This window comes from Carlito syrichta, unplaced genomic scaffold (assembly GCF_000164805.1).
Source record: "Carlito syrichta isolate Samal-C Ts95f unplaced genomic scaffold, Tarsius_syrichta-2.0.1 Scaffold316804, whole genome shotgun sequence".
In the NCBI taxonomy this organism is placed as follows: Eukaryota; Metazoa; Chordata; class Mammalia; order Primates; family Tarsiidae; genus Carlito; species Carlito syrichta.
In genome coordinates, this window is record NW_007260900.1 from 19,092 (window position 1) to 45,280 (window position 26,189).

The 26,189-nt window shown below is 38.8% G+C and overlaps 1 protein-coding gene across 1 annotated transcript in view; it reads left to right on the top strand.

Moving 5' to 3' along the window:
- LOC103277251 (integrator complex subunit 8) overlaps nucleotides 1-26,189 on the top strand; it is a 57,082-nt gene that overhangs the window by 17,531 nt on the left and 13,362 nt on the right. Inside the window, exons 9-18 of the mRNA XM_008074648.2 lie at nucleotides 4,761-4,831; nucleotides 5,199-5,374; nucleotides 6,811-6,944; nucleotides 9,808-9,918; nucleotides 15,508-15,709; nucleotides 18,495-18,616; nucleotides 23,821-24,005; nucleotides 24,442-24,475; nucleotides 25,435-25,491; nucleotides 25,576-25,637. Coding sequence (XP_008072839.1) covers nucleotides 4,761-4,831; nucleotides 5,199-5,374; nucleotides 6,811-6,944; nucleotides 9,808-9,918; nucleotides 15,508-15,709; nucleotides 18,495-18,616; nucleotides 23,821-24,005; nucleotides 24,442-24,475; nucleotides 25,435-25,491; nucleotides 25,576-25,637 — 1,154 coding nt within the window. The remainder of the gene's footprint in view (nucleotides 1-4,760; nucleotides 4,832-5,198; nucleotides 5,375-6,810; nucleotides 6,945-9,807; nucleotides 9,919-15,507; nucleotides 15,710-18,494; nucleotides 18,617-23,820; nucleotides 24,006-24,441; nucleotides 24,476-25,434; nucleotides 25,492-25,575; nucleotides 25,638-26,189) is intronic.

A 26,189-nucleotide genomic window follows, 5' to 3' on the forward strand; every position in this document is an offset into this window, starting at 1 on the left:
AGCCTCCCAAAGGCGCGGGATTACAGGCTGAGCCACCGAACCCGGCTGATATAAACTTAATTTTGATATCAAATTTACCAATCTTTTCCTTTATGATAGTGATTTATGTGCAATATTGGACATTATAATCCATGAACAAGTATGGCTTTTGATTTATTTATGCCTTCTTTTTTTGTAGATTGGAAGGTCTCTTTGTGTTAGCCAGGCTAGTTTGTTCTCAAACTTCTGTACTCAATCAGTCCTCCTGCCTTGACCTCCAAGAGTGCTAGGATTACAGGCATGAGCCTCTGTATCTATCCTATTTAGGCATTCTTTAATGTCCTTCAGAACGTTACAGTTTTTCTGTAAGACCCAAATTTCTTTTTCTTTTTTCAGTTTTTTTAGGTGGACCAGAAAATTGTTTATGTATTGTTATAGAGGTATAATTGAACTTTCTAATTTTGTATTTTGTTATTTTGTATCTGGAATGCAGTGGCACGCTCACAGCCACCGCATCCTCTACCTGCTGGGCTCAGGCAATCCTCTCGTCTCTGCCTCTCAAAGTGCTGGGATTATAGGCGTGAGCCATTGTGCCTGGCCTGTGGTTTTGTTTTGTTTTGTTTTGTTTTGTTAACACATTTGCTATCAGCAAGTTTTTCACTCTCCTAATATTGAGAGTGGTTGAAATAAAAAAGATCTGAAGTTGGTTGCTGCAAACTTTTGTTGTTAAACACAAGTAAAATGATCTTTTCTTTTTTTTTTGAGTCAGAGTCTCACTCTGTCACCCAGACTGGAGTGCAGTGGCCGCTCCCGGCCACCGCAACCTCGACCTGCTGAGCTCCGGCGATCCTTCCGCCTCAGCCTTCCAAGTAGCCGGAATTACAGGCGCGCGCTACCACACCAAGCTAATTTTTGATTTATTGTAGAGATGAGGTCTCGCCAAGTTGCCCAGGCGGGTCTCGAACCCGCGGGCTCAGGCAATCCACTCACCTAAGCCTCCCAAAGGCGCAGGATTACAGACTGAGCCACCAAGCCCGGTTTATGATCTTTTCTAAATTGCCACCTTTTTCTTAATACAACTGAAAGTTGCAGACATATCCAGTATTTGCCCCAGACACCACTCTGACTAGCATTCTGTACTTTATATTTTTTTCGGGGTATAAACCGAATATATATGTTATATATATTTCTTCATTTACATTGCATTGTTATATCACTATCTATCCCACTGTCACTAATAAAGTTCACTGAATTCACCTTCGTCCTCAGAAATCTCATCACCTTCGTCCTCGGAAATCTCTCATATATTTCTTCATTTTCTATATGGCATGTTCTCATATATTTCTTCATTTTCCTTATGGTAAATTATTTTTGATGTTGAAGTATGAAAGCCCTGAAATATCAAAATAAAAGTATACACCACAAATCACAAAAAAATAATGACCAACTTGCAGTTTTTACCAACTACGTAAATCAGTAGCAACATTGTGCAGTTAATATCAGATAATTATCTCAATTAACTTTTTCTTCTTGCCTCACTATTCATTTTTAAGCAAATGTAATAACATATACATAAGATAACATTGCTACATTCAGAAACAGAACTAACAAAAACGTAAATTCATGTCAGCGGCAACCAGGAACAGAATTTGGAATGATGTAAATTCACGTCAGTGATTGTGAATGAGTTAATATATGTTGCTGAATTTAATTTGCTAATATCATAAGATTTTTTTTACATTCATGTTCGAGAGTGATGGATATACATATATTTTTTGTCCTGTGTTTGATTTTGGTGTCAAGGTCATGCTTGTCTCATAAATAAGTTGAGATATGTTTGTTTTTTATTGCCTAGAAAATTTTATATAAAAACGGAGTCATTGCTTCTTGCAGTGTTGGGTAGAACTTAGCAATGACGTCTGGGCCTGGAGGATTTTTTGGTGTGGAAAGATTTTTAGAATTGATCTAATTTCATAAGTGATTTTATAGAACTATTCTGGTTTTCTCTTTTTCCTGGAGTTTTAAGAAATTATTTTCTAAGAATTGTTCACTTAAGTTTATTAGTATTAAAATTTATTATTTTAATATTAGAGCATCTAGAGATGCCCACTAATTCATGGTTTTACTCAAATAACTTTTGAAAAGTCAAAGTGAAATTTGCAGACTAAGACTGGGCATGGTGGCTCAAGCCTCTAATCCCAGCAAATTGGGAGGTGAGAGAATTGCCTGAGTCCAGGGGTTTGAGACCAGCCTGGGCAACTTGGTGAGACTTCGTCTCTACAATAAATAAAAAAATTAGCTGGGCATGATGGCATGTACTTGTAGTTCCAGCTACTTGGAAGGCTGATGTGGAAGGATTGTCTGAACCCAGCAGGTTGAGGCTGGGGTGGCCATGAGCATGCCACTGCGCTCCAGCCCAGGCAGCAGAGTGAAACTTCAACTCAAAAAAAAAAAGAAAGAAAGAAAAAAAGAAATTCACAGAACATGATCTGTTATGTTTGCTTATCACCAGTTCACATATATTCCTACGTTGTTCTGTGACATAAACAATGCATCTCTGTATATGTATGTGAATAAGTAATCTGTTATGAAAAGAGACTCAAATACTTCTTAGCATAACAAAATACTTTATACATGGCAGCAAACTTACTAGAAATTTATAGTGGAGCAAAATTATTAGAATGTAAAAATATTGTATGTACTCCAAGATAATCAGATGTGATTTATACAGATAGGTTGACTTATTAATCAGAAAATGACATTTGAACATAGTACTTTTTAAATACTGTTGGTAATTTCTTTTTTATAACTGCTTCATCAAAGTATAATTCACAAACCATACAATTCACCCATTTAAAGTATATGTCAATGGTTTTTAATGTATTCCTAGAATTGTGCAGCCATCGCTTCATTTCTTCACCCCAATGGAAACCTCTTATTCATTAGAATGTACCTGTCATTTTCCCTCAATCCTCTCAACTCCAGGCAATTATTAGTCTTTCTATTGCTATAGATGTGTCTATTCTGGACATCTTATACAAATGAAATTATAAAATAGATGGTCTTTTGTAACTGGTTTCTTTCACTTAGCATGCTTTCAGGATTCATATTGTATGTGTCGATACTTCATTTCTTTTTATGGCTGACAATACCTCACTGAATGAACATACTAAATTCTGTGTGTCCATTCATCTGCTGATGGACCAGGTTGTTTCTACTTTTTGGTTATTGTGAATAATACTGCTGTAAGCATTTTGGTGTTGTGTGTGTGTGTGCACATGGAGAGTATTTGGCAATTTCCTGAGGTTGGGAGGTTGGGGACATTTTTTTTTTTTTGAGTTGGGGGTCTTACTGTGTCACCTAGGCTGGAGTGCAGTGACATACTGCTCACGGCCACTGCAACCTCTGCCTGCTGGACTCAGGTGATCCTTCCGCCACAGCCTCTGAAGTACCTGGAACCACAGGCATGAGCCACCATGCCCGGCTAATTTTTTGATTTATTGTAGAGATGTTGTCTCGCCAAGTTGCCCAGGTGGGTCTCTAACCCACGGGTTCAGGCAATCCACTCACCTTGGCCTCCCAAAGCACAGGATTACAGGCTGAGCCACCAAGCTCGGCTTATTATTTTTTATTATAAAGATGTGGGCTACAATTCAGTGTTAGGTATACAAACATTGATTATGCAGGTACCCTTGTTGATGAGGTATGCCCCTCCCTCCCCTAGCACTTTCCCTCAACTGCCAATCCCACCCCTCCTCCCTGGACAGGTCCCACTACTGCCAATCACTTTCTTATAGTATTTCAATCGTTCAAGATCTGCTTATGAGTGAGAACATATGGTACTTTGTTCTTTGTTTCTGTGATAGATCATTGAGTGTGATCGACTCTAAATTCATCCAAGTTGTTGCAAAGTCCCTGTGTTTGTCCTTCTTTATGGTTGTGTAATACTCTGTTGTGTATATGTACCACATTTTTTAAAATCCAGTCCACTGTCAATGGACAACATGGTTGTTTTCATTACAATAGTCTTTTGTGACTGAAGCTGAAGTTTCTCACACCGTTTAATTTGACAACATATTTAATAAATTCTGAGAGCTCTGTAATATGCTAAATAGGTTATTCTTTGCTGCATATAAATACCTGGAATTATTAAAACAGTCACATTCCAGTCCCTCTCTATAATGGATACTTATTCATTTTTTTGTTTGTTTTGTTTTGTTTTTTTGAGACAGAGTCACTCTGTCACTCAGGCTGGAGGGCTTTGGCATGATCACTGCAGCCTCGACCTCCTGGGCTCAGGTGATCTTTCCACCTCAGCCTCCCAAGTATAGGCATGCTCTACTACCCCCAGTTAATTTTTTGAATTTTTTGTAGAGGTGAGATGTTGCCTTGTTGGCCAGACTGGTCTCAAAGTATTGGGCTCAAGTAATCCTCTTACCTCGGCCTCCCAAAGTGTTGGGATTACAGGAATGAGCCATCGTACCCAGCTTGATTTCATCTCTTAAATTCCTTAACCAAATCTGTGATTGGTATGTGTCTGAAACAGTAGAATTAATTTGCTTTATTTTTATTTATTTATTTATTTATTTATTTTTTGAGTTGGAGTCTCACTCTGTTGCCCAGACTGGAGTGCGGTGGCCATGAGCGTGCCACTGGCCTCCAGCCTGGGAGCAGAGTGAGACTCCGACTCAAAAAAATAAAGAAAGAAATGTAACTTGTCAAACTATATTCTCCATTTTTCAAAGTGCCCATAATCAAATGAAAATTACTCAAATTTCTAGGTATGTTCAAGATCAATAAATTTAGAAAAAGCTTCGGATTCTTTGAAAGGAAACATGGCTGCTTTTCTAAAGTAAGTACCTTTCTTTTTTATTTTTTAGCTTTGATCTTAGTCCTGTGGGTAGTAAAGTACTTTTTTACTTTTTGTGTTTTTCTTGCATATCTTATAAGAAAGTGGTAATTGGATTCAAGAACCGTTAAGTTTAAATTTATGTGGCCACATGAGACTTTAGGATTAAGCTTACTTTTTTAATATACTGTGACATTGACATCACATTTTTAAATAAGGACCAAAGGGAAATTTAAAAATCATTTTCAATATATTATGTAACTTATGAAATAATGACTTTTTAAATGGCTTATTAATAATGGTTGATATGATTGTTTTTCCCAAACTAAATTATACACTTTTTGTTTTATAATATTTCTTACTGATCTAGGAATGTGTGTCTGGGGTTGGAAGATCTGCAGTATGTTTTCATGATTTCTTCACATGAGCTTTTCATTACATTGTTGAAAGATGAAGAACGAAAGCTACTTGTTGATCAGATGAGGAAGAGATCCCCTAGAGTAAATCTGTGCATTAAACCTGTAACTTCATTTTATGATATTCCAGGTTAGCTCTCTAGTTTGCCAGCTAAAATGTTGGCATGTTTTGCCCCTCTGTCCAAATTAACATTGATATATATTTGAGGGTTTCCTCTTATTTGTTTTAGTTTATAACTTATGCTGGTAATTAGTAGAAATTCACCTGTCTTCCATAGTTCGATTTCTTTATAAGCAGTTAAGTGCTGGAACTCTGTTGAGCCTATGTTAAATGATGATTTAGGCCTAGATACATAAAAGATTTTAGCTGGGGAAATAGACCAGGGCAGCACTGCTGCTAGTGTGTTCTTGGAGGAGGTGAAAACAAAAAAGGGGAAGAGAGGTGGTAAGGGGTGCTGGGACCAAAAAAAGGACAAACTTTCCTGCATTTCGGTCTCTAGTACTGTGCAGTTATCTGTTAGGTAAACATTTGGTTTTGGCAATATTGCTATTTTCCCTTATTTATTTTATTATTTTCTTCATTTTTGCCCTTATTTACAAATTTAAGTAGAAAATACAATGCTGTTCATTAATAGCAAACATAAGCTTCAAAGCTTAATGTAGATGAGACAGAATTCAGTTGGTTTAACAAAAGCAAAATTTTAGCTGCTCTGATCCTCGCTAGATTTAAATTGGTTGAATGTCCAATTGTAGAGGAAAAGAATAACATTAACTCATACAAAATGCTTTAAATGCATTGTTAAGGACTATCTGATAGCTGAGCTGTAATTGGATTTTAATGATCACTTTTGGTTCTCTTGGAAGAGCATGCCTTCTTATTTTTCCTTTTCTCTCAGAAAACACATTCTTAATGTTTATTACCCCAAATTAACATTTTATACATGCATTTGTTAATATGTTATATTCAAAAATAGGAATCTGTATGTATAAGTGTATTTTTATGAGCTATTTATTGATTTTTATTTTTGTTTATATTTTTATTCTTTCTTTGTTTTTATTTTTATTTTTTATTTTTGAGTTGGAGTCTCACTGTCGCCCAGACTGGAGTGCAGTGGCCGCTCCTGGCCACCGCAGCCTCGACCTGCTGGGCTCCGGCAATCCTTCCAGCTCAGCCTTCCGAATTGCTGGAACTACAGGCACGCGCTACCACGCCCGGCTAATTTTTGATTTATTGCAGAGATGAGGTCTCGCCTGCCCAGGCGGGTCTCGAACCCGCGGGCACAGGCAGTCCACTCACCTTAGCCTCCCAAAGGCGCGGGATTACAGGCTGAGCCACCGAGCCCGGCTTTCTTTGTTTTTAAAATTCATTTATATATTAAATGAAGATATACAAATTGTGTTAGGTTTTCTATATGAGGATAACATTAACATGTAATGTACTTTAATTTATAGGTATAATAGTTATAAACATAATTTCAGTAAACTGTCATTCTCATATTCATAGGTTTATATATACTTTTGAATTAAATTATTATTAAACTAGAAATTTCCTTTTTTCTTTCTTAGCCTCAGCAAGTGTCAACATTGGCCAGTTGGAACATCAACTTATATTGTCAGTGGATCCCTGGCGAATTAGACAGATTTTAATTGAGTTACATGGTATGACTTCAGAACGCCAATTCTGGACAGTGTCTAATAAGGTAAGAAACCTTTTGTCAAGAAGAGGTAAGGGCCGGGCTCGGTGGCTCAGCCTGAAATCCCAGCACTTTGGGAGGCTGAGATGAGTGGATTGCCTGAGCCCGTGGGTTCGAGACCCACCTGGGCAACTTGACAAGACCTCGTCTCTACAACAAATCAAAAATTAGCCAGGCGTGGTAGCGCGCGCCTGTAGTTCTAGCTACTTGGAAGGCTGAGGCAGAAGTATCGCCAGAGCCCAGCAGGTCGAGGCTGCGGTGGCCAGGAGCAGCCATTGCACTCCAGTCTGGGTGACAGAGTGAGACTCCAACACAAAAAAAAAAAAAAAAAAAAAAAAGAAGAGGTAAGAAAAGTCACCCTTGTTTTCTGAGGTGATTTAATAGAAAAGCTGTTCCCTGACGTGTGTGTGTGTTGGATTCTCACTGTTGCCCAGGATGGAGTGCAATGGCATAATCATAGCTGTTGCAGCCTTGACCTGCTGGGCCCAGGTGATCCTTCCACCTCAGCCTTCCAAGTAACTGGGACAACAGGTGCACACCACCATGGCTAGCTAATTTTTTGATTTATTGTGGAGACGAGATCTTGCCATGTTGCCCAGGCTAGTTGAACCCCTGGGCTCAGGCAATCCTCTTGCCTTGGCCTCCCAAAGTGCTGGGATTACAGACATGAGCCACCATACCTGGCTTGTTGAACTTTTTGGTGATAAGGACTTATTCTACTTAACAAGTTTAAGACTTTTCACGTGACCATTATTTTACTTTTAACATCCATTGACAGAGAAAATAGAAAATATCAAAACCATAAAGTTACTATTAAATCAGTAGCATCAAAAATGAGTGTAGGCCAGGAGCAGTGGCTCACTTCCGTAATCCTAGCACTTTGGGAGACTGAGGCAGGAGGAGGATTGCTTGAGGCTAGGAGTTTGAGACCAGCCTGGGCAATATTAAAAGACCTCATGTCTACAAAAATAGAAAAATTAGCCAGATGTGGAGGCATGGGCCTGTAGTTCTAGCTACTCAGGACCCTGAGGCAGATGGAACATCTGAAGCTGGGAGATAGAGTCTGTGTTGAGCTATAATTGTGCTACTTCACTTCATCCATTTTTTTTTCTTTGAGTCGGAGTCTCAGTCTGTCACCCAGCCTGGAGTGCCGTGGCACGCTCACAACCACCGCAGCCTTGACCTACTGGGCTCAGGTGACCCTTCTGCCTCAGCCTTCCAAGTAGCTGAGACCACAGCCATGTGCCACCACATCCAGCTGATTTCTTGAATTATTGTAGAGATGAGTTCTTGCCATGTTGTCCAAGCTGATCTCGAACCCTTGGACTCAGGCAATCCTCTCGCCTCTGCCTCCCAAAATGTTGGGATTATGGGCATGAGCCACCATACTTGATGACTTTTTAAATACCCTCTTGAACTGTAACTGCAACTTTGAACTAGTTCACTAAAACTTTTTTATAGAAAATTTTTGGGTTTGATGTTCTTTTAAAAATTTCCAGGTAGGCTGGGCACAGTGTCTCACACCTGTAAGCCAAGCACTTTCAGAGGCCTATGCAGGAGGATTACTGGAGGCCAGGAGTTTGAGACCAGCCTGGGCAACATAGCGAGACCACATCTCTAAAAAAAATTAGCAGATGTGGTGGCGTGTGTCCTACCTGTTCAGGAGATTGAAGCAGATCACTTGAGCCCAGGAATTTGAGGCTCCAATGAGCTATGATTGTGCCATTGAACTCTAGATTGGGCAACAGAGGGAAGTCTGTCCCAAAAAATAAAACACACACACCCCTCCCAGCCAGTGTATTTACCTATTTCTGAATTTATCTTCTTAAAAATTTTTGTGCATGGAAAGTGCAAATGAAAATAGCATTTTAGCCAGGCGTGGTGGCTCACACCTATAATCCAAGCACTTTGGGAGGCAGAGACGAGAGGATTACCTAAACCCAGGGTGTTTGAGACTGGTCTGGGTAACTTAGCGAGACCTCTTCTCTACAATAAAAAATTAGCCGGGTTTGGTGGCACACACCTGTAGTTCCAGCTGCTTGGAAGGCTGAGGCAGAAGGATCGCCTGAGCCCCGCAGGTCAAGACTGTGGTGGCCGTGAGCATGCCACTGTACTTCAGCCTGGGCAACAGACTGAGACTCCAACTCAAAAAAAAAAAAAAAAGCTTTTTAATCACCATTTCAGTGAAATGTAGCTTAGAGATACAAAGGAAGTAACCTAGAGATAAAGGAGAAATTAAAGCAACTGGGCAGTGCTTTTAAGTCACTGCATGCTGTTGCTCTGTTGAAGGTGTAATTTAAAAAGCTGCCAGAAATTCATGTATATTTTATAGAGTTTAAACATACAAGTTCAGAGTAATGAAAAATTGCTCTAAACATTAGGTGCGCTTCCTTAGTATTGATGCTGTTCGTTAGTGTTAATTTTAAGATGAAGAAGTATAGCATAATAGTTACAGGAGAGAGTTCTTGGACTAACTGTCTCCCTGAATTCCCAACTTATTACTTACTTACTAGCTGTATAATTTTGAATGAATCATTTAGCTTCTGGGTGTCTCAGTTTTTTCATTTTAAAAATAGGAATAGTAGTAGCTACTTCACAGTACTGTTGTAAGGATCACTTGAATTAATACATATAAAGCTTTTAGCTTTTGTATGTGTTTTTTTCTATAGGTTATCCTTCAGAAAGTATCAATCCATTTAACTATTACTGGTGCATTGTAGTCAATATGTTTGTTGTGATTACTGTATCATTATGACTATCATTTTCCTATCTCTCTACAAAATGATTTTTAAAATGTGATTGAAGATTATAAAGATTCTTAACTAGATTTGACTTTGTATGTGTATTTATGTGTTTTTATTGCTTTTAGTGGGAAGTACCTTCTGTCTATAGTGGTGTTATCTTGGGAATTAAAGACAGTTTAACAAGAGATTTGGTTTATATTCTCATGGCCAAAGGTTTGCACTGCAGTACTGTTAAGGTGAGTCAAAGTGTATATCAAACAAATATGTTTTACTAATTTTAGCAGGAAGTCAGGAATCAGAACCTAGTTATCTTTTACTGATCTTAAAATCAAAGTTATAGGCCTAGGCCTAAAAGTTTACTTGAAAAGCATTTTGGTTTGTTATTTTTCTGTTCCCTTATAATTATTCCAAAATGGTTCTTGGATATATGGATATTGTCCTGTGCCTTTTGAAAAATCTAGAGAATATGAAAATATACTATTTGTGTTCTTTAGGATTTGGTTAGTAAAGATTGTGTACCAAGATTAAAAAACAAAATTATGTATTTGTGTACTTTACATAAGGAGCTTGCAGTCTGGAAAGTTAAAATGTAAGTGACATGTTAAATCATATAAGATATGCGATTGCAGAACTGATAATACAGTTTGTTCTACAGGAGGGTTAGAGTCAGCTCTTAGAAGGCAAAACTCCTGAGCCCTGAGGCTTATGTAGGTGAAAAAGGTGAAAGACATTGAAGGCAGGGTATGAGGTCATGAGGAAAAGCTCAAAGACAAGCAGTAGGATGGTATTGAGGGGACTGGAAGTAGTCAGCTATTATTAGAGTGTCATTAGTTATGTGAAGAGAGGCAGGTGATAAGGCTAGATGGGGAAGAAAGACCCGGACTGTTAAGACTCCAGGGAGGTTGGGGTTGCTAGATCTGCAGTCTCTTAGCTGAGTGGCACAGCTAGAAGACATCCAAGATGTAAACATTGTAGTTTTAAGGGAGGCAGTCCTAGTTTCTCTGCTTCTCTTTGTACTCTCCTAAAACACTGATCTGCCTGAAAACACTTCGCAGTTTACATGTTAGGTTGGTTCCTCATTCCCTCTCCTCTTTTCACAGTTGTCCTTTTCCTGCTTTCTTAAAGAAAAGGGGGCAGAAGGCACACTGTAGCTTCATAGTAAGTTTTGAAATCAGATGGTGTAAATCTTCCAGTTTTGGTGTCCTTGAACATCATTTTGGCCATTACAGGTCCTTTGCTTTTTTATATAAATTTTAGAATCAGCTTTTATTTTATTAAATGTTGATTTTAAAAAAAAAATTTAGAATCGGCATGCATGTGGGGATTTGTTACAGTAGGTATGTTGTGTGAGGGCAAGGGTTTGGACTTGTGATAAGCCCACCTGCTTCCCCCTGCAGTAGTGAGCATGGCACCCAGTGGGTGGTTTTGTATTCCTTACTTCCCCCCCTCATTTTTTTAGCAGTGTCCAGTGTCTGTTGTTCCTATCCTAATGCCCATGTGCACCCAGTATTTAGTACCCACTAATGAGTGAGAACATGCAGCGTTCAGATTTCTGTTTCTGTGATAATTTCCTTAGAATGATGGTCTCTAGCGGCATCCATGTTGCCATAAATGGCATACTTTTTTTTTTAATGGCAGAATCAGCTTGTCAATGGCTATAAAAGAGCCTGCTGGGATGTTGATTTAGAGTATAATGAATCCATGTCAATTTGGGGAGAATTGATCTCTTAACAATATTAACTGTTTCAATTCACGAACAAAGTATATCTCTTTGTGTTTTTCATCAATATTTTGTGATTTTCAGCATAAAAATCTTGCCCATATTTTGTTAGATTTGTCCCTAAATACATGAATGTTATAAAGAGTAGGGAAAAAGTATAATTCATTATTCAAAAGTCAGTTTTTTCATTACACCAGGCATAATATCCTTTGCATCCCCTTAAATGTACACTAAAAGAAATACTTCTCAACTTATGCATTTATATAGGAAAGCAAATACTTCTATAAAACTGTTTTTCTGTTTTTGTTTTTGTTTTGAGTTAAGGTCTCACTCTGTCACCCAGGCTGGAGTGCAGTGGGATGATCATGGCTCACTGCAACCTTGATCTCCCGTGCTCAAGTGATCCTTCCACCTCAGCCTCCTGAGTAGCTGGTACTACGGGTGCCTGCCACCACGCTTGATGAATTTTTTTTTTCTTTCTTTTTCGGGCTGAGGTGGTAGGGAGGGAGGGTGTAGTAGGGGAGGCGGAGAGTGGGTAGCAGGGATGGGGAGGGGAGGAAGGGAAGGAGGGAGGAGAGAAGAGGGGGCCGTGGAGGACAGAGAAGGGGGCCAGGGCCTGATTAGTTTTTTAATTTTTTCTGTAGAGACTGAGTCTCACAATGTTGCCCAGGCTGATTCCTGAGTTCAAGCAATCCTCCTGCCTCATAGTTTCCCAAAGATCTGGGATTACAGATGTGAGTCCCTGCGCCTGGCCCAAAGTTGTTTAAAAGAAGGAAGTGAGCAAAGACTCTTTGTTTTTTGTGTTTTTTAAGCAAAGTCTCTTTTTAATTTTTATTTGTATTATTATTATTTTTTAGTCAAAGTCTTACTTTGTCACCCAGGCTGGAGTGCAGTGGCCACTCCCGGCCACCACAGCCTCGACCTGCTGGGCTCCGGCGATCCTTCCGCCTCAGCCTTCCAAGTAACTGGAACTACAGGCGCACTACCACACCCGACTAATTTTTGATTTATTGTAGAGATGGGGTCTTGCCAAGGTGCCCAGGCAAGTCTCGAACCTGCGGGCTCAGGCAATCCACTCACCTCGGCCTCCCAAAGTGCTGAGATTATAGGCTGAGCCACTGAAGTAGCTGGAACCACAGGCATCTGCCACCATGCCCAGCTAATTTTTTGATTTATTGTAGAGACAAGGTCTCGCCAAGTTACCCACGCTGGTCTCAAATCCCTGGATTTAGGCAATCTTCTCTCCTCTGCCTCCCAAAGTGCTGGCACTACAGAAATGAGCCACTGTGCCAGGCCAGCAAATACTCTTTTAAAGATAGTGTTAGATCAGTGGTTCTCAAAGCATGGTCCCCACACCAGCAGGATCTGTGATATTTGGGAATTTGTTAGACATGCATATTGTTGGGCCCTAACCTGGACCTGCTGAATCAGAAATTCTGGGGATAAGGCCTAACCTTTTTAATAAGTCCTCCAGGTAATTCTGATGCATGCTAATGTTTTGAGAACTGCTCTAGACCAGCAGTGTTCAGTGGAAGTATAATGCAGGCTGTGTATATAATTTATAATTTTTTAGTAGCCTAGTACACTATTCATTTATTTGTTTGATGTTATTTATTTATTTAATTTTTTTTGAGTCTGAGGTCCCTCTCTGTCTCCCAGGCTGGAGTGCAGTTGGTACACTGCAGCCTCCGCCTCTCATGCTTGGCTAATTTTTAAATTTTTTTTGTAAAGATTAAGTCTTGCTGTGTTGCTCAGGCTTATCTTGAACTCCTGGGCTCACGCAATCTTCCTGCCTTGGCTTTCCAAAGTGCTGGAATTACAGGCGTGAGCCACCATGCCCGGTCCACATTTATTTATCTATTTATTTATTTATTTCCGAGAATGCAGGATTTATTGAGAGGACAGAAAAGCTCCCACAATGGGAGGAGACCCAAGGGGGTTGCCCCCAGTCCACATTTTTGAAGTACAAAAAAGGTGGTTTATTTTGATAACTTAGTATACCTAGTTATTTTTTAACCCAGTATTACCTAAAGTATCATCTCAACATGTAATCAATATAAAAAAATTCCAATTTTTTGCATTTTTTAAATGTGCTAAGTCTTTACAAGCCTGCGCGTATTTTATACTTCTAGCACTTCTCAACTTAGATTAGTCATATTTTCCGCACTCAGTAACTACGTTATTGAATCTCTGACATCTTTTCTGTGTCAATTTCTGTGTGGCTAGTGGCTGCCATATTGAAAAGACCATCACTAGATAGTAAACCATTGTAAAGTATTGTTTTGTTTTTTTTGAGACAGAGTCTCACTCTGTCACCCAGGCTGGAGTGCAGTGGCATGCTCATGATCATGGCAGCCTTGTCCTGCTGGACTCAGGTGATCCTTCTACCTTAGCCTTTCAAGTAGCTGGAACCACCAGCATGCGCCACCACGCCTGGCTGATTTTTTAATTTATTGTAGAGACGAGGTTTCGCCAAGTTGCCCAGGCTAGTTTTGAACCTCTGGGCTCAGGCAGTCCTCTCACCTCAGCCTCCCAGGGTGCTGGGATTGCAGGTGTGAGCCACCTCACCTGGCTCATTACAGAGTTTTAATAGAGGGAACGTAATCAGCAGCTTTTCTTTTTTCCACCTTAAAATAGCATTTATTTGACACAGAAACTATGGTCAATTTCATATCTGTTTGTTGTTTTATTTTTTGACAAAAAATTTTGTGGACAGTATTATTTCAATTTTATAGGTGTAAGAGATCAGAGATTCAAAGGTATTAAATTGTCCAAAGTCACACAGCTAGTAAGTTGCACAGTTGTTAGGAAGGATATAGAGAAGAGAACATATGAAAGAAACATTTAGGAAGTAGAATCTAGAGGTAATGAGCAACTGATTTGATATGGAAGGCAAGAGCAGATTATGAATTCATTTTCATAATATTTAATTTGAAGCTGTTGTTAGAAACATGAGTCTGAAGCTTGGGGAATAGTGTGGACTGGAGTTACAGATTTGGGAGTTACCAACAACACCTGGGGAGAATATACAGGGCAGAGGAGCTTGGGAAATACACCACCAACTCCACAAAAGAGGAAGGTTGTTGGTGTGAGGACCAGACAAAAATGTAGAGTTACAATGGCCAAGAGAAAAGAGAATGTCAAGAAAAAGGCTATGCACAGCACTGTCACAGTCCCAATTGCAGAAGGATAACAGTAAATTTGTTAGTAGATGGGGCAGTTTGGAGATCTTGGGTTTATGAGAGCTGTTTCTTTGTAGTGGTGGAGGTAGAAGCAGATTGTTAGAATGAATGTGTAGAGGGAGATAATGATAGAATAGAATAGAATAGAATTTTTCTTTGGAAAAATTAGAGTGGAATGGTAGGAAAGGACCTGGGTTATAACTGATTTGATTTGTCCGATTTCTTAGCCATTTACATAGCCCAATAGGGTGGTGTGCAAAAGTTTCAGAATGTGAAAACTGTTAAAGGGTCTGAGGTAGAGAATTGGTTCTTGCGATAGAATTTCATACTTGTATAATACAGAAGTCTATGTTATGATTTTTTTTTTTTTTTTTGAGTTGGAGTCTCACTCTGTCGCCCAGACTGGAGTGCAGTGGCCGCTCCCGGCCACCGCAGCCTCGACCTGCTGGGCTGCAGTGATCCTTCCGCCTTAGCTTTCCAAGTAGCCGGAATTACAGGCATGTGCTACCACGCCCGGCTGATTTTTTGATTTATTGTAGAGATGAGGTCTCGCTGCCCAGGCGGGTCTTGAACCCACGGGCTCACACAATCCACTCACCTCAGCCTCCCAAAGGCACAGGATTACAGGCTGAGCCACTGAACCCGGCATTATGTTATGATTTTTTAAAAACTTGTTTAATAATGCGGTGTATATCTTATTTTTATTGGATTTTTAAAAATTACACAGGAATCAAATATTTATTGTAATAAATTAACAATACAGAGGTGATAAAGAAAAAGATAATCTAGACTCACTCCCCAAGGTAAGCCATGGTAACCATTTAAATGAACCCTTCTTCTCTTTGCTCTGTAGTCATAAAAGCATACTTTTTTTTGACTCCTGAGGGAAGGTGACTCAGGCTTCTCTGTTTTTCTTTTTATAGGATTTTTCCCATGCTAAACAGCTCTTTGCTGCTTGTTTGGAGTTGGTAACAGAGTTCTCACCAAAACTTCGTCAGGTCATGCTGAATGAGATGTTGCTTTTGGATATTCATACACATGAAGCTGGAACGGGGCAGTCAGGAGAGAGGCCTCCTTCTGACCTTATTAGTAGGGTGCGAGGATATTTGGAAATGAGACTTCCTGGTAAGACAAACTTCAGAAATATAGTAATTGTGGGGGAGAATCTAAAAGAACATTTACTTGACTTTTACCATTTGCATTAGTCTATTTTGTGTTGCTATACAGGAATACCTGAGGCTGGGTAATTTATACAGCTGAGTAATTTAGTATTGGCTCAAGTTCTGTTTGGCATTGTCATCTGCTCAGCTTCTGGTGAGGCTTCAGGAAACTTTTTACTCCTGGTGGAAGGCAGGGAGAGTGACATGTCACAGGGGTTGGCCTAGGCTACATAGTGGGCAACATAGAAGGATCTTGTGGGATCCTTCCGCCTTAGCCTTCCAAGTAGCTGGAACTATCGGTGTGCGCCACTACACCTGGCTAATTTTTTGATTTATTGTAGAGACGAAGTCTTGCCAAGTTGTTCAGGCTAGTCTCAAACCCCTGGGCTCAGGCAGTCCTCTCACCTCCACCTTCCACGCCTGCTGGAATTGCAGGCATGAGCCACTGTGTCGGGCCATCAGTCCATCTCAGAGATGGACTGTCTGTTCTCTTACTCTTTGAAATGAATGAAAATGGCTTTATAGTCTTATTTGTACTATCTTTTGACTTAACATTTAGGAGTTCACATCACTTTTTCCTTATTTTTTTTTTCTTATTGGTAAAGGACTCCTAGCTTCTTGCACATAATTTGTGTAAACTCTTAGCTTATTGAATATTCAGCAACTTATCCTATAGCTTGTGCTATAAACAGTGTTTAGAGTGAGATGGAAAGGCTACATTGTTTCAAATAGTAGAAAACATTTTTTCCACAGGTGTAGTTTTATCTTTAACTTTGGCTAAGCCTCAGTTATGGACTAAGTTACCTGAGTTCTTCATAGATCGACTTGTAAGTATGATGCTCTTACAGTTCTGTACTTCAGTGCCACTGGAAGAGTCAGGTTGGGAGGCATGGTTTCTCCATGTCAAATTGGGATGGGAGAGTGTCATCTGCCACCTTCTCTCTACTCCTTTTTTAGGAAAAAAATTGTTCCCTAATGATATAAGACCAGTTTTGATCGAGTTAGGTGCATGCCCTCTGTCAAACACAGAACAGGAAGCACTGTTTTACATGGGTTGATCTGGCTTTATTATCAGGAACAGGAAGTGATTTCTTTATTCATTTGTTTGTTTTTGAGTCAGAGTCTCACTCTGTTGCCCAGACTGGAGTGCAGTGACACAGTCATAGCTCACCGCAAACTTGACCTGCTAGGTTCAGGGGCTCCTTCTGCCTTAGTCTCCCCAGGTGCATGCCATCATGGCTGGCTGATTTTTAAATTTTTATTGTAGAGTCGAGATCTTGCTATTTTGCCTAGGCTGGTCTCAAATTCCTGAGCTCAAGCAATCCTCGCACCTCGGCTTCCCAAAGTGCTGGGATTATAGACATGAACCACCACGCCCAGCCGAGAAGTGATCTTAACTGACTGTAAATCTAACCTTTTAGTTGTAATAGAAATACATGCTATGAATTAATTATTCTAGGACTAGTTCGATTTCGTAGGAGCGATCCCCAACTTTTAATACTTTTGTAGCGTAGTAGGGTGACTTTCTGTTTAGACACGTGCCCTTATGCTCCTCAGTTTCAACAAAATTGGATATTAGGCCTACTTTGGCTGTTAAAGCATATGACTCTGCACTTTTAATGAATAACTGCAGTGCAGGTACCTCAAGGGAAGTTTAATTTCTCACTCACCCGCCTTGCCTGTGTGTCAGAACCTTACTCCCTAGATTATGGTTTTCTCTTAAGAAACATTTCTGTCTATAGTGAGCCAGTATTACTAGTGGGGGGCACCTGGTGGATTAAAGGAAGCCTTAGAGCCAAAGCCTTTCTCTGGCAAAATGTATGGAACTCAGTGACATGCATGTATTTGGGGAACAGATGTCACTTCTGTCTTTATTCTTTCTTTAGAGGATAATGCCAATTAGTGCATTTTTATTTTATTTTGCTCTGTTCCTGTGCATCCTTTTTGTCACCTCAAATCCTTTTTTGGAATAAGTTGAGGAATAAATAGCCACACAGGCACTATCTTTTTAGAAAGACTAAGAAATACAGGTACTCTAGAAAAAAAGGAGTTTCATAAATCTTCCAAATTTTAGTCTTAACATTGTTACTTAGGAATCATTGTGGTCTCTTTTCCTTTTTCCTAAATTACATTGAAACCTGAAATTATGTACTTTGAGCTACCAAAATTCACAACATGTTGATTAGGATATATTTAATAATTCTTTTAAAGAAAATAATGTACAAAACAAGTCTGAATGATTTTTTTTTCTTATTTAAATTGTTTGTAGTAGTTGCTTGCTTAAGAGTGAATGACTTGTCTCTTAAGTATTGTGTTAGTCAGAAAAATTATTTAACAGGATAAATATATCAACCCAGATTTATGACAATTTTATTATGTAGTTTACCTATTTCTTTTCTGTAAATGTGCTAAAGGTTTATACCATGCCATTTTGTACCAATTTTATTTGTGATTATTGCCTGCTCATTGGAAGTATAAATTTCTGGAACATGAGTATCTACTTTTAGACTTGCATAGTGGAGTGTCGGGCCCCTATGGGTTAGATTATTTTGTTGATTAATTTTGGGGACCATGCAGTCTTTTGTTGGGAAATGTTAAACTTTCTAGAGATAAGTGTAAAATGTTAATTTTTTTCTATTTATTATTCTGTAGCTGTTGGTTTTTTTGTTCAGTTGAAATCTGAGCAAATATTTGCCTGTTCTCATTTTAATGTGATGATAATTCCAACTATTTTCTTCTTTGCTTTTTAGATATTCCTCTTCGTCAGGTTATAGCTGAGGAGTGTGTTGCTTTTATGTTAAACTGGAGGGAAAATGAATACCTTACACTGCAAGTTCCTGCATTTCTACTTCAGAGTAATCCATATGTAAAGGTAACTAATATTTCATTTAAATAAAACAATTCTTAGAATGTTATTATTATCCCTATTTAGGTTTATACTATTTTGGGAATTTGCCTACTTTCTGTAATAGAATGTACAATTGGACAAATGCTTATTGGCTTGTAGTTAAAAAAAGTATCATTTTGATCATCCAGGCAGTTGGCTTTGCCCATTCTAGTATTTCTTTCTAGTACCCTGTAATTCATGAGAATACAGTTGCAAGTTATTTACTTAATAGACAACACTTCTGTATAGTCTTAAGGTAGAGGTTAGGCAGATTTGGTTGCTATGATCAAACCCTGGAGCTGTTAGAAGCCATCAGGATTGTACTTGTGCCCATTTTCCATTTAAACACCATACTCTTCTTTTGAGCTTATTTACTCCTCTAAATTTGATGTGTCTGAATCTATAACACGTTTGTTAATAAGTTAATGTTTGCTATTTAGTAATTATACCCATTTGAAAGAATTCATTGAGTAAATTGTTAGTAAGTTGTTTCATCCTCCTTTATTATATGTGTCTTCTGCAAACTAAAATACTTCAGAGTACAGAAAGTACCAGAACTAAGGAGAAACTAGAGGTTTTTCCTAAGATTATATCTTTCATTATTAATATTATATATGCTCTGAATAAGTAGTGGGCTTTTCTCCCATTTTTGTCTCATAGCTGAAAAACCAAAGTAAAATCTTTAGTGATTTAACATTTTTATAAACCCCTCTCTCCCTTTTTTAGGTATCATTTAATTCTTCAGATTTTCTAATTTTTACAAAAATTGTTCATATTCCTTTTTGTTATTCTTCCTTCTCTGCCCCAACTTGTTTTTAATAACGAGTCTTTTAAATCTATGCTTATCTGGGAGCTCTTTAAGACATTTGTCTTTGGCTATTTGTTTCTTCCCTCATATTTTATATATGTCCTTTTAAAAACTGAGCTCATTTCATTTTAACTCTTTGAAGATGTATTTTCTTTAGATGTTTTCCTTCCTTTTTGTTGTCTTTACATTTGTTCATAAAAATGTATTGTAACACTTTCCTTTGGAATTTTAGATGTTGAATCATATTTGTCTCTTGAGTGAACCTTTTGGGATATGAGTTCCTAAAATCTAGGGTACTTGTCTGACTATTCCCAACAATGTCTTCTTACCCTTTAATAAACCCTCGGGGGAGAGAACCATTTTGTTCCGTTGTTATTGTCATTTAGAAATGTAGCTAGTTGCTCACTGTTAAGACGATGTGGTAGCTCCTCTCTTTGCTTCTCCTGCCAGTGAATTCTAGGAAGCTGTGTACCAGTAGAGATGGGTGGGTGTTTGTATAATGAATGCTTGAGGGTCTGCAATTTGTAGGGACACAGGAAGTTGTGTTGTAAGTTGCCTAACTCTGGGCAAGGTTATCTCACTGCTTCCTGCAGTCCCCTCTATCTAGCTCAAAAGGAGGAAAGATGTGTGGTGACTTTGCTAAAGAGTAGTCACTGAAGCATCTTCTCGTGTCATTTGGTAGTTAGGGTTTTGTGTGCCACCCTCCATAATTAGTTCCTTGTCCCCTTGTTAGTGTCAAGGTAAAAGGAATCAGAGAAAGAAGTCTAGAGAAAAGGGTTGTGTTTTGCAAATAATATAATTTGGAGTAAAAATGTATATGTCTGTGTAGGGAAAAATCTACATGTTTATTAACAGATATTGTCTCTGGATAGTTGAATATTAGGTGATTTTTATCAGTTTTTTTTTTTCCTTTTTTTTGTAGCAGGGTCTTGCTCTGTCTCCAATGCTGGAATGCAGTGGTGTAGTTATAGTTCGCTGCAGCCTTGAACTTCTGGGCTCAAGCGATCCTTTCTCCTCAGCCTCCATAGTTGTTGAGACACGGGCACACACCACTATGCCCAGCTTATTAACAAAATTTTTTTGCAGAGACTGGGTCTCGCTATGTTGCCCAGGCTGGTCTTGAACTCCTGGCCTCAAGTCATCCTCCCAAGGCGCTAGGATTACAGGTGTGAGCCCCCATGCCTGTCCTAATCAGTCTTATTTTCTGTTCTGTTGCATATTTTCTAAATATCTATTAATCATGTAATCACAAAAAAGAATGGAAAAATCATAAGCATGTGACTAAAATATACTTTTTTGCAGTAATTAAAATTGCTTAGTCTGCCTCTTGAATCAGAGTGGGAGGCAATGTAATATAATGGAAAAGGCACAGGATTTATAGGCACGTGAATTATGAAAGTGTAGCTAGTATACTAGAGGGAGTGACAGTCATAATGGCGTATGTTGAATGCTCTCTTCCAAGTGCGTCTCCCCCGTACTGCCGGCAGCTGCCACGCTCCCGTGGTGTTTCTCATGCTTCTGAACTGTTGCACATGCTGGTTGTCCTTTAAAGCCAGGGTGCCCTTCCCACTTTGGCCTGTTTGTGAGGTTTCTTTGACACTTTTTCATGTTTCTTTCTCTGTGAGTAAATCACTTTTCCCTCCCGTTGCCTTTGTATTGTTACATTGGTCCTGCTGCTGTTGTACTGTTGACGTATTTATTTTGTTGTGTTTATATTTTATAATAAATTATCCATTCACCTTTCTGTCTTCCCTGTAAGATGGTGAACTTCTTGAGTAGTTAATTTTTATATTCTTGCGTTGTCCATGATGCCCAGCATATAGCAGGTACTCAAGAGTCCACTTGACTTGGGGCCTAAGACCTCTGAAAATTTAATTAATTTATGTAGTAAATTTAGTGACCTTAAACTAAGCATATGATCTCTTAATGACAGAAAATGAGTTTGAGATAAGGAGCTACAACAGCCCTGCCTTTGTATTGCAGTAAATAGCTGCATATATTTGATTCTGGTGTTGGGGAACAATGTGTTAGGTGAGTGTGCAGGAGGAAATGTCCTATTAGACCCAGGATCCTCAGTGTCCACAAGCCTAGTATAGGTAGGGTAGCTTTTGAAAGCAGCAGTGCTCTTGTTAATTTTTTTTTTTAATTTTAAAGATATAGGGCACAATTCAGGGTTAGGTATACAAATGTTCATTATGCAGGCGCCCTTGTTGATGAGGTGTGCCCCTCCTCCCTTGGCAGATTCCCACTACTGCCAATCCTGCCTCCCCTCCCCCGCCCAGCAGTTTCCCACTACTGCCAATCCTTTTCTTATGGCATTATGATAATTTCAAGGTCTGCTTATGAATGAGAACATGTGATACTCAGTTCTTTGTTTCTGTGATACATCACTCAGTATTATAGACTCTAAGTTCATCCAAGTTGCTGTGAAGTTCATAATTTTGTCTTTCTTTATGGCTGTGTAATATCCCGTTGTTCTTGTTAATTTTTTTAGGTGTGCTCATGGAGTTGTGTATATGTAGAAGAATGTCTTTGTCCTTAGAAGGTATATATTGAAGTATTTAGCAATCAGGTATCATGTCTGTAACTTACTTTAATATGGTTTAACAAAACTATGTATGTAGATAGATATATAAAGCAAACATGGCAGAATATTCACGGTGTGTCGAGTATTTATTGAACTATTCTTTCTGTTTTTCTGTTTGAAATTTTTCATAACAAAAATGGGAAAAAGCACCAATTGCTAATCCTACCTCCTTCTTTTTTTTTTTTTTGAGTTGGAGTCTCACTCTGTCGCCCAGACTGGAGTGCAGTGGCCACTCCCGGCCACCGCAGCCTCGACCTGCTGGGCTCTGGCGATCCTTCCGCCTCAGCCTTCCAAGTAGCTGGAATTACAGGCATGCACTACCACGCCCGGCTGATTTTTTGATTTATTGTAGAGATGAGGTCTCGCCGCCCAGGCGGGTCTCGAACCCGCGGGCTCAGGCAAACCACCCATCTCAGCCTCCCAAAGGTGCGGGATTACAGGCTGAGCCACCGAGCCCGGCTCTACCTCCTTCTTAAAGAAGCCAGCTTAAGCAGTGGAGACCCTATCAGGAAACTGTCAAGGTCCGTTTCAGTGGGAATTGAGTTCCTGAGGGCCTGGAAATTATATTCATTATATTATATTAATAACATTTAATATGAACAAGAAAAGGTGGACCCTCGCTTGCTTTGAGGTTATAGAGGAAAGTTCTGAATTTGATATAAGCCAGTCTTTTCTCTGCCTTTTGATTTCAGCCCATCCACTCTTTATGTCTAGGTCCTTCCTGCATCTTAGGTCCTCGAGGCTGCCTTTATTCAGATCAATGTGTCTGTATTCTGTCCTTCCTTAATTCTACGTCGGATTAGTAGTAGCGCCGTCCCTAGTAGCTACCAGTTATCTTAGAGAAACGTTGCTCTAAATCTTGTCCCTCATTCTGCCAACTTCAGTTTTCTTACTCCTTTCCTTATTTTTTTCAGTAAATATATATATAATACATATCTATATAATATATGATTAAGTTTAATCATATATTTATGATTTAAAAGCAACATGTGTGTGAGAGAAACCCATGCGCTATTTTAATCTCACCTCTGGATTTTTGCCAGTTAGCATTGTGGTATATGCCTTCCATTACATATTATTTTTGTAAAGTGGAACTGTACTATGTAAATTAAACAACTTGTTTTATTTTCACTTAATAGGTTATGTTTCTGTTTGCATTGTCTTTTATTTTTTAGGTAACCTCCCCTTAGAAGTCCCCAGTGTCTGTTCTCATCTTTATGTCCATGTATACCCAGCGTTTAGCTCCCCATTATTTCAGTTTTGATCTCATTAGACTATAATTGTTCAGAAACTGTGAAGTTTGTATGATAGAACCAGAGGATCTTCTTTCTCAAACAGATTCAAATCTGTTAGTAAACAGTGCATCCTAAATTCCTCAGATGTTGCACTGAGTGCCCAGTGTAAAATAGCTGTACATTTGGGCAGTCATCCATTTCCCCTCCAGTGTGCCTTAAACTATTGTGCAGGTGGCTCATGTCTGCAATCCTAGGTCTTTGGGATGCTGAGACAGTAAGATTGCTTGAGGCCAGGAGCTCAAGACCAACCTGGTACACAGTGGACCTTGTCTCTACAGAAAATTTAAAAAATTAGCTGGGCGTGGTAGTGTGTGCCTGTAGTCCCAGCTACTGGGGAGGCTGAAGCAGGAGGTTTGCTTGAGCCCAGAGGTTTGAGGCTGCAGTGAGCTGTGATCATGCCACTATACTTCAGTCTAGATAATAAAGCAGGACCTTGTCTAAAAATAAAAAGACATTACAGTTTATCTTTTGTATATTTTGTTTGTTTTTCATGTTATAGCTTGGACAACTTTTAGCAGCTACATGCAAAGAACTTCCAGGTCCTAAAGAAAGTAGACGGACTGCTAAAGACCTTTGGGAAGTTGTTGTTCAGATTTGTAGTGTGTCCAGTCAGCACAAACGAGGAAATGATGGCAGAGTTAGTTTAATAAAACAGAGAGAATCTACATTAGGTATAATGTATCGGTATGTATTGGTGTGTTTCTATCAGTTACATTTTTGGGGGGTTCTTATTTATAATATTTGCACTATTTGAAGAACATCATCAACTTTTCTCCTGTATGTCATAAAGATGGACAATCTTCAGAATTCTGTGCCACTCATCTCTTAGGGTCCTATTTGCCATGGCCACCTTTGGAAATACTTTATGTTATTTTAAGAGACTATATTAATCATTAAGTATAATCAACTGGATTTCAAATTCAACAGCGTTTAAGATTGGATAGTATTAAGGACAGAGAAAACATGGCATTAGATTTGTATGACAACAGAACATTATACTCCTTCTCATACTTGCAGAATTGGAGCATTAGGAATAAGCCTTCACCTATAATTTACTTTCTTGATTTTATTTTTAGTTTCTGATACTAAATGTGTATTCAAATATATTTTTTTTTAATAGGAGTGAATTGCTTTCTTTTATCAAAAAGTTACGGGTAAGTTTTGTGAAAAAATGTTTTAATACTTTAGTAGAATATAACTAAAAAATCTTAAGTGCTTCAATTGCTGACTGAATTATTAAAGGTTCCCGTTAATGTGCTATCTTCAGTGGTCATTATTAGGATTTGAATGATCTGATTGAAGAAGTTTATTTTGCATTTGCCTTACCATGTTTTAGAGAACAGAGCAGGTCTTTTTTAAATTGTAAAGAATTTTTCATAATAGGGCTAGATGTGTGAGGCCTGGCTTTAACTTTTGCTTGGTAGGATTTATGTCATATTTGTTTACTGGTCATAACCTAGGTTTCATCTTTTAAATATTTTTAAGGAATAAAAATCATTTTTTTTGGCGGTACCCAGAAGTACTAATTGAAAAGAGATCTAATTACTCAGTTTCAAAAGTGATGTGAGGAGGCCAGGCACGATGGGTCATACCTGTAATCCCAGCACTTGGGAGGCCAAGGTGAGAGGATTGCTTGAGCCCAGGAGACCAGCCTAGGCGGCATAGCAAGACCTCATCTCTACAAAAAACTAAAAAGTTAGCAGGGTGTGGTGGTACATGCCTGTAGTTCCAGCTTCTTGGGAGGCTGAAGTGAAAGGAACACTTCAGTCCAGGAGGTTAAGGCTGCTGTGAGCCTTGATTGTGCCACTGCATTTCAACCTGGGAGACAGAGTAAGACCCTGACTCAAAAAAAAGGTCATGTGAGGAGCTGAGCTTGGAGATAGCATAATAAACTGGACATCTAAATATGGTAATTTTTATGTAAATTGTGTGCTATGATTTTTTTTTCTTGAGCTTAAAAATGATGTTGATCTTTAGTGTGCTTTAAACTAAGGTAGATGTTAACTTTCAAAAAGTTAAGGACCTTTTGAAAGAAAATTCTTGATTTCCTTGAGATTGACAGGAGAAATATTAAAATATATTTACACTATTTTCTGTGTTTTCTCTCTCATAGGAACCATTGGTTTTGACTATTATTTTATCACTCTTTGTGAAACTTCACAATATTCGGGTCAGTATTTCACAGTTTCACTTTAAAAACTATTTGGAAATAAATTTCTTTTTAAATCATTCTTTTTTTGTTGTTCTCTTAAAGGAGGACATTGTGAATGATATTACAGCCGAACACATTTCTATTTGGCCATCTTCCATTCCCAAGTAAGTAGTGATGTAGCTTGCATTTTATTAAAGTAGTTATGTATTTAGAGAACATCCTGACTGGTATAGATACTCTTAAATAATTTAAGTAAAAGGCCACAAATCTCATAAGATTCTACAGCCAATTTTGTATTTCTTTAATAAAATAATTATCTTTCTAGAAATTACAGTTAATAAGGCATAACCCTTAATTAGGAATTAAGATATATCAGCCCTAGATAGAATAGAAGGTCTAATTGGTCTTCATTAACTGTCAGTGATTAGAATTGGAAAATTGAGGCCAATGAAAGGATGACTTTCTATTAGGTTTCCAGCATCTTATTTATCTCTTTTACATGTATCCATTTGAAAATGATTTTGCAGCTGGGCTCGGTGGCTCAGCCTGTAATCCCGCGCCTTTGGGAGGCTGAGGTGAGTGGATTGCCTGAGCCCACAGGTTCGAGACCCGCCTGGGCAGCGAGACCTCATCTCTACAATAAATCAAAAAATCAGCCGGGCGTGGTAGTGCACGCCTGTAATTCCGGCTACTAGGAAGGCTGAGGCGGAAGGATC